Here is an 8,823-nt window from a genome sequence, read left to right as displayed (position 1 = left end):
GAACATGGCATTTATCTCGTAAACAGATACATCCCAGATCTGAGACTTTCCTAAGCGCCCCCAGTTCTCTTTCTGTCTTGTTTTTTCTCTCTATCCCTCTCTCTCTCTTTCAAACACACACACACACACCCAACAATGCTGGCCTGTATGGTGGATGGTTCAGTCTACCTGTCCTGAGAGAGACTCACTTCAGACTGTTTAGAAGAGCAATTTCCTGACCCAGCCTCACTCTAACCCTGGGCAATGGGCCCAGCATGTCTAACTCCACTAGAGGACTAGTTAAGATAAGACAAAAAAAGACAGGCAAAACTACAAACCCTGTCCATAGCAGGCTCTGAAGTGGCTAAGGTTTGTGTTCTGCTTGTAAGGACCTCCAGGTTAGTGTAGGCTGACACCTATCTGCAGTTTGGTAGTATGACATGCTTGCAGTCTCATTCATTACATTATAACATTACTGTAAATAAATCAATTGTCATGTTCCTCAAATCAAAATAGGTTTGATCAGACTGATGACACAACAATCATTAAAGCAAGACATTATCAACCTGTGTACTTAACACTTGGATGTAGCATTACCACCACGGTTGTACAATACCCATACTGCCATCAGAAAAAGATTTAGTGTGTCCTGCATCCTAATAACCATTATACTGTGTCATGCTATTTCTTATGGTGGATACTACAGACTTTATAGTATGGTAGTATGGTGGATACTACATACTTTATAGTGTGGTAGTATGGGTATGGGACACAACATTTTATGGTGTCCAGCTGGTAACACTGACGAAAACTTATACAGTAGCCTACCAACTTCATGACAAATGTATTTCACACATTCAAATGCACAATAAACAAATACTATAAATATCAATCAAGCTTCTTCAACACAAAAACACACCAACTTTTAAATGTTCATTGAGACTAGTTTACAAGACAATATACAGTTAGGTCCATAAATATTTGGACATTGACACAATTTTCATCATTTTGGCTCTGTATACCACCACAATGGATTTGAAATGAAACAATCAAGATGTACATCCAAATCAGGTAAACGGTGTAGGAATTACAACACATTTTATATGTGGCCCCCCCCTTTTTAAGGGATCATAGGGATCATCGTTTTTTCCCGGGAAAATTTAACTGGATGTATAAGGGGGCATAGAACAGCACCCAGGCCATTTTTAGCCCAACCAATGTTGCATACCCTATTCGGAGACCTTAAGAATCAGTGTGAAATACCCCCAAAAAAACGGTCAACACAGGGATTTCTCTTCTTGGTAGGCTTGCCAAGTTCCTTCTGTTCATATGGTTTCCCTAAGAAAGAGATAAGCCATTTTACGAGATTTGAAAATAAAATGGATGATTTCAGTAATAGAATAACAAGTTTAAAATGTGTACTGTAAGGAGGTATTTGTACAATGTAATTGTGTGTTCCATTGCAAAGTGGTAAATGACACTGGAATTTTAACTCCTAATAAAAAATCTACAGTATATCATTTACTTCTGATTCAAATACATTTAGTCTAAATTCTACATTGGACATCAGTACATATTTACTTTCATACACTGAGTTAAATGACTAAGGGACAACTACCTTTGATTTTCTTCCTACACATGGTTACAGCTTTCTTGTTGCGAGTACAATCAAGCAGTCCATTCTTAGATTCATTCAATAGGCAGTCCACTGTGAGGATGATATCACTGCGGGTCACCTTGTGTTTATGGTTGAGTGGTGTGAAATGCAGCACCACTAGGATGACTGGTTTACAAACTGATAGAGGTTGGGAGAAAGGGAGAGAGACAGACAGACAGACAGACAGACAAACAGACAGACAGACAGACAGACAGAGAGAGAGAGAGAGAGAGAGAGAGAGAGAGAGAGAGAGAGAGAGAGAGAGAGAGAGAGAGAGAGAGAGAGAGAGAGAGAGAGAGAGAGAGAGAGAGAGAGAGAGAGAGAGAGAGAGAGAAAATAATAATGGAGATAATGAACAGTGTAATTTAAGACTGTGTTAACCTGCAAAAAGATGTTGCTGGAGGAGGAATCTTTCAAGCCTCAAATCAAGTTAGGCTTAGTTTAGTCTCAATACTTAAAACCATCTCAGGTACATCGGTTTACACTTCAATAATTACCTAGGACTGGGCTACTTGCTTATGGTTGAGAAAGTATCAGGATAGTTACCTGGAATACTCTGCAGAGCATTCTCAATGTCAGTCCCAGACAGACATATAGCCACGATGTAATCATAGTCCTCCTGGGTTATCTCCCGTTTTGTTTTACCCTTCACCGCAGTAAGACACTTGATGAACTCGTCAATAGCATCCACCGTTTCGCCTGGATTGATGACATGGAGTTTAATCTTCACTGGTTTCCCTTGAAGAGCAAAGGAAATCTCACTGAGATCACTGCATCTTAGTGGAGCACATGGGTTTATGTACATGTACTAATATTGTTGAAAGATTTGAAAAAGACTACTTTCATGTTTTAAAGTATAAATATATATTTGTAAGATGATCATACTGTATCTGATTATTTCAGGGCACAATAATAACATGTGGACACAAGCTATAAACAAATGACAACTTATTCTCAGTCGTTTTGTTTTACACCAATATGCTATTTTTATTGGATAGTTATAAGACAGTGAGATCACAACAGACAACATTGAATATTGGCAATGTTACAGTTAATCTATGCTTTGCCATAATGTAAATAACATTTTCTGGAAAATGCTGTGACATATTACGCAAAATAAAAATAACTTATTTTCGATCCAAAGCAACAGTTCACTCCTGACTGTGAAGGAGTTCTTCCTCCTCCTCAGTGGGATTTGTCTGGCACTTTCCATCAAGACGATTGCGCATTGTCAAAACCCTGCAGACATCTTCGGGAAATGAATAATGTAAGAGATGTTAGTGACAATCCTCAATTGGATTCCAATCATTTGTTATTGTTATAAATTACATCATTTGATCATATGGAAATATTTCCACTTAAATTATTTAACTAACTCCAACCTATCCCAAAAGGTTTCAATGTAGCTTTGCATATTTCAAACTGTTTGGTTTGAGTTGTAAATAACATATTAGTTACATTTGTTACACAGTTAAAATACCCTGAAATGTTCACAAAAGCATATGGTCAGGAACAAATATTACACATGAGAATGTTTCATACTATGTTTACATGAAATCTGTAAATCTTTTTGTAGCTTGTAAATGGATGATCCAAATAGAACCTACATGCAAGCCTAGTCCAGAGCCAACATCCAACTCTCCAACATCTTCTGAAGAGAAGTGTTGTGGTGGAGCACCTACACAGCCGGGGTGAGCACCGGCATGATATCTACAGGGGAAAGTAAAGTCATTGTATATTCAACAGGGAACGTAAACACACCTTTTATTTGAACAATATATGTAGATATGAATATTGGCAATGTAACATACAATGAAAACAGCATATTGGTGTCAAAAACGAGAATGAGTAGAACTACGTTTGTAAAAATGGGTTTGATGAAATGGAACACTTCTAAAAGGCAACAAAACCCCTGACTGGAGAAAAAAGGTTTCTCCTGTGTTGACATTGTCTATTCACATGCCATGACGCTCCATGCAAACATGGTAATGACATTTTAGGCATTGCGCTCTGTCCAGTAAATATCAACTGTAACAAATCAGGGAGTCTGGTGGCTGAGCGGTTAGGGAATCGGGCTAGTAATCAGAAGGTTGCCAGTTTGATTTCTGTCCATGTCAAAATGATGTTGTGTTCTTGGGCAAGGCACTTTACCCTACTTGCCTCGGGGGAATGTCCCTGTACTTACTGTAAGTTGCTCTGGATAAGAGTGTCTGCTGAATGACTAAATGTAAATCAGTTTTAAGAAGAACTTACAATGGTAGCAAGTGTGTTTCTCATATATCCATGTATGTTCATAACCAAGGTGGAACACCAGACAGGGATCCAAGGTGAAATAATGTGCTGAAGAAAGAAAAATATATCACACTGGTTACAAAACAATACCTGAAATTGTGAAATGTGCAGCCTTTGTGAAACATTAATTGTATGAGCTTGTAATAGTTCATTTTTAGGGAAAGCCCTACTGGCATAGAAACTATCTTTAATAAAATTGGAAAATATGCAATATGAAAATGGGTTTATTGAAATGTGACTTTCCAAAAGGACAATAAAGCATTAGCATCTCACCCATGCATACATCCCGAAGCTCTTTAGACTCCATGATGACATTCTCTGGCGGGAACCAAAAATATTCCTTTACACTTCTGTAAAATGATGCTAACTGTACAATGTGCACATTCTGTACAGCACTGATGTATGTGTGGTACAGTCAACTCTTTTCTTTTGTATAATGCAATTTAAAGTCATATTTTATCAGTGTCAACAAATTTAAAAAGACACGGTTTGGTCATAACACATTATAATGATAAGACATTGAATACAATTAAAAAGAAAAATTAAATCATCAACCTCAGGACACCTGTTCAGCTTCTTCAACACTTCCTTGACAGCTTCTTCATTCTGGCGACACTCCAGTAGCCCGTTACAGTCAGACAGACAGTCCACTGTGAGGATGACATCACTACTGGTCACATGTCTGCTGTTGTCAGGTACAGTGTAGTCTGGGTTGAAGGTGGGATGCAACATCACCAGGATGACTGGTTTGCCAGCTGATGACAAAGTAGCAAAATCAACATTGAAAGATGACTGAAAATATACAATATTGTACTTTTTCATGAAATATATGTTTTCAAATTGCATAGATGTTTAAAATTAAACAAATTGAGGCAACATATGTAGCAGTTCTAAACACTAAAACGATATATATCCTAACAAGTCAAATAAAAAATAAAAAATAGTCTTGACTGCTTACCTGGGATTTTAAGCATGGCTTCCTGAACATCCATCCCAGCTCCCAAAATGATCGGACAGAAAGCCAGGATGAAATCACAATCTACTAAATTCACCTCAACAAGGCGTTGCTCAATAAGACGCTGGATAAACTGTGTTTGAAAATCGCAGGTGTTCCCCATCACGACGAAGAATTTCTTCATGTGCTTTTCCACAGAAATGGAGGAACTATCTGTAGTAAGATGAATAGGAAGTGATGTCACACTCCTCAGCTCACGCAAAACGTTTTAATTTCCAGTGGTCATCAAACTATGGGGCGTAAAACCCAGAGGGGGTGCCAAGTGATAGCGAGGGGAGGGTGCTGCAGTGACATAAACTAATTTTCTTATTATTCAGAAAATTACATAGGGTGGCTACATGTCGATCGGCTTAAGTTTTTTGGGCTAAGCAACATTCAGTTGCGGTTTACAGTAATACCCTGTATGGCATACACGTATAGATGTCATCACACAAAGCGCCACAGAAAAGCTTCATGTGGGAGAAGTTTAGTTGTACTAGACACCATGAGGACTGTGTTGTAATTCTTTTCCAGGTAATTATAAATGACTTGCTCAAGGGTACTCTATAATCACTGTTTTAAACATAGTAGTGATTTGATCTTCTATACAAGAAGTAATTACCTGTGGATGGTGCATCCTGGACATCCTGCAAGAGAGATACAAGTGAAGAGGTATGGGTATTGGGATGCACCGCATGACTTGCATCTACAGCTTTTGCTAAGTGTATTCTAGACAGTTATTTTGTATCTATTGCTAAGTTTAGTTTCTAAACAGGATCTCAAAGAGTTCTCTAGAAATCCAATTATAGGGATGAGGCACTACCTCAGGTTGGCATTGTTTCAGAATCTCAGAAACAGCTTTGTCATTTTGAAAACATTTCAGGAGTCCTCCTTTGGCATTGTGGAACAGACAGTCCACGGTGAGAATGACATCACTGTGGGTCACATGTCTGCTGCAGTCAGGTACAGTGTAGTCTGGGTCAAAGGTGTGATGCAGCACCACCAGGATGGCCTTTTTACCAGCTGAGGGAGGGTGAGAGATGGAGTGTGTGTGTGTGTGTGTATAAGGGAGAGAGACAGAGATAGATAGATAGACAGAGATAGAGAGAGAGAGAGAGAGAGAGATAAGTCAAAAAGAGAGAAAGGAGGACATATCAAACAAACACAGCAATGTGTAATACAGATGTGTCCATATCACATTCAATATCAATAATATTAAATGAAGGCACTTGTGCTTATTATAGACACATAATAAGCATTTTTAAGTTTAACGTAGGCTATGTCTTACAGCACAATGTTTGGTGTGTTCCCCCAGGAATTTCTCTTCAGAAAATGTAATTGTGCCCCCCAAAGTATATACCATTTCCGCCCCTGCCTTCAATAAATCACAATCACTTTGTTCTCTATCTTATCCTAATGTAACTTAGAAAGACAAGATTTCTCACATGGAATCTTCAACATTAGGGCTTCCATATCGGTCCCCAATCGAGAAACTACTGGACAGAAAACCAGATTGAAATCCCCCTTCTCCTGTGAGCCAACTTTAGTCAAGCCTTTTTTGGTTAGGCGGCTATTCAACATCGTGTCTGCCCCCCCAACGTCCTGGAACACCAATGGGAAGAATCTCCCGGATCTGCCCATTTTGGCTCTGCAATAAATACAGAAACATTGCATGTCGATTGTGAAAGGTCAAACAGATGTAGCTGTATGTGTGACACAGCTTTAAAAGTCAAATTAATCAAATGAATAACCTCTAATTTCAGAGAATGAAGAAATATGTGGGCCTTTCCCCGAATGGAGTTGAAATTGGGTTTTAAAAAACTAACCTTTTTTTTGTATTTCTTTAAATAAAGTCATAATGAAAGAAGTTGCCTTCATAAAATGTTATTTGCCCACCTCAGGTCAAATACTATCAGGTCAGGTACTATTTTCATTAACAGTAGTAACAGTGTTGAACTTTGCATAACAGGGTTGTGATGAATAACAGGCCGGGCCGGCGCAAGCACCTTCGCCGCCCTAGGCAAGACGCCCCCCCCCCCCCCCCCCCCCCCCCCCCCCCGCCTCGGCGCCCTCTGCTGGAGGTGCGGGACGGTTAATTAATGGACGCACTTAGGAATTTTGCTTCGGAAATTTGACGCACTTTGCTCAACCGTTGAGCAAAGAATCCACGTTAACCCCTTTTATGTGCGGCATGCGAACCAGACAACCACCGTGGCAAATGTTTAAAAAGTGACATCAGGCCGACTTTCTGTTATGAATACACGGTCAAACTGAGAGAAAGAAAATTGGCTAGCCGACTTTCAGTATGACTAGCCTGACATGGCATTTATTATTTATTGGAGGCCTACTGGCCTATTTGGAATAGCAGCCTACAATTCTAGAAAACTTAACGGACACAAAAAGCATACGTATGGACAAGCTAGGCTATATTCTAGGCTATTCAGCAATTCATTTGAACGGATGTTTTTGCTTTGGTAGCTAGTTCACTGAGGCTATATCATATAATTCTGGTCGGATGGCATTAAAATGTTCACTACCTACTAGCATTTTCAACTTTTTACTGCAAACATGCAAAAATTACCTGAATTCAAAGATATAGGCTGACGATCGATCCCCTAGTGTACTTGCCCCGCTGATGTTTCTTGGAAGTGGACTAGCTTTATCGCCTAAATGAAAGTGAAAGTTACTTTATCAGACAGAAAAATATTACGCCATCAAAATGTTTTTCATTTATCTATGAAATAGTTAAATACATTGTCAGCGCTCCCTGGTGGTCTAGTGGTTAGGATTCGGCGCTCTCACCGCCGCGGCCCGGGTTCGATTCCCGGTCAGGGAACACCTTTTTGTAACGATATATTTTTCACCCAATCAAACTTGTCTAGCTTCGTGAAAATGAACAATTTTAATAATAAATTAGTTTGTAAAATAAAAGAGTTTGATATAACATAAAACAGACAAATTGAATGTCGTGCCCCCTTTACTATAGTCGAATTATACAGTTTAAAAGAGCTACACAAAATTCCCTCCTGCGGAAACCAACTGCTCGCCCAGCCGATTCGATCTGGAGCCGAGTCTGTGCCCGCTTATCATATTGGCTTAAAGTCGATTGATGTTTAAAAATGTTTGTGCAGCTTGATTGCAAATCTTTTACAAATCCTTGCCGCTAGATGGCAATATATACAAGTTACAAATAAAAGGGCATTTGAACAATATGGAGTCAGAGGCATCAAATTCAACCCAACGCAATTGTCATATTTCATCCTCCATAAAAAGCTATGAGATCACAGTCCTGAGACACGTGCTTCATTGTAAAACCATTCACACATACATGGGAAGAAATAAAGAGTGTCTGATTCAGGCAGGTAGAGGGCGAGAGAGATCAAGAGAAGGAGAATATGCAAAAAAAGAGAAGAGAGAGAGTGACAGAGAAGTGGAACAGAGGACGAGAGACAGAAGAGAGACAAAGAGAGAGAGAGAGAGAGAGAGAGAGAGAGAGAGAGAAGAGAGAGGGGGAGAGAGGAAAGGACAGAAGCCTACAAGACAGAGATAATGTGTGCTAGTAGAACCTTGGTCCCTGAGCACTCCAAGGTGGAAAGAGACAAAGAGAGTGAGAGACACACACGCTGCCAGAGACAGCCATCCAGCCTGCTGATTGGACATTGCAGGGTTTAACCAGTTCCTGACTGGCTATGTATCTTGGCAGTTATTTTGACAGCACTATCGCTGAGAGGAGGAGATAAGCCGTCTGAGGAATCGCCATGGCGCCGCTGTGTCCCTCCCCCAGCCCACTCAGACGACCAAGCCCCTCGACTGGAGCAAAGCATTGTGGGGGTTCTTGGTGGAGAGCGGGGTTTGTGTTGGCAGAAGCCCCGGATCTCTGGGAAGCATCGAGCTATCCCTT

At 39.9% G+C, this 8,823-nt stretch overlaps 1 protein-coding gene and 1 non-coding gene across 2 annotated transcripts; one reads left to right on the top strand and one right to left on the bottom strand.

Annotated features, from left to right (window-relative positions):
- Window positions 1–2,597: 2,597 nt before the first annotated feature.
- LOC136947811 (uncharacterized) lies at window positions 2,598–7,588 on the bottom strand. The gene is made up of 10 exons (XM_067242011.1): window positions 7,504–7,588; window positions 6,368–6,570; window positions 5,746–5,945; window positions 5,545–5,569; window positions 4,887–5,096; window positions 4,484–4,683; window positions 4,202–4,246; window positions 3,890–3,976; window positions 3,244–3,346; window positions 2,598–2,885 (listed from the first exon to the last, which is right to left on the bottom strand). The coding sequence occupies exons 2-10, from the start codon at window positions 6,561–6,563 to the stop codon at window positions 2,788–2,790; spliced, it is 1,164 nt and encodes a 387-aa protein (XP_067098112.1). The 5' UTR covers window positions 6,564–6,570; window positions 7,504–7,588; the 3' UTR covers window positions 2,598–2,787.
- Window positions 7,589–7,686: 98 nt separating this feature from the next.
- On the top strand, window positions 7,687–7,758 carry trnae-cuc (transfer RNA glutamic acid (anticodon CUC)). The gene has a single exon. It is a non-coding gene; the product is annotated as a tRNA-Glu (tRNA).
- The last annotated feature ends 1,065 nt before the right edge of the window (window positions 7,759–8,823 follow it).

This window comes from Osmerus mordax, chromosome 8 (genome assembly GCF_038355195.1).
Source record: "Osmerus mordax isolate fOsmMor3 chromosome 8, fOsmMor3.pri, whole genome shotgun sequence".
Classification (NCBI taxonomy): domain Eukaryota; kingdom Metazoa; phylum Chordata; class Actinopteri; order Osmeriformes; family Osmeridae; genus Osmerus; species Osmerus mordax.
This window is presented reverse-complemented; position numbering and strand designations above follow the sequence as displayed.

Coding starts and splice junctions, on each gene's coding strand:
- LOC136947811 (XM_067242011.1), bottom strand. CDS start 6,563: ATGGGCAGATCCGGGAGATTCTTCCCATTGGTGTTCCAGGACGTTGGG. Junction 5,570..5,745: donor TGAAACAATGCCAACCTGAG/GTAGTGCCTCAT, acceptor TCTCTCTTGCAG/GATGTCCAGGATGCACCATC. Junction 2,886..3,243: donor GCTCTGGACTAGGCTTGCAT/GTAGGTTCTATT, acceptor CATTTCCCGAAG/ATGTCTGCAGGGTTTTGACA.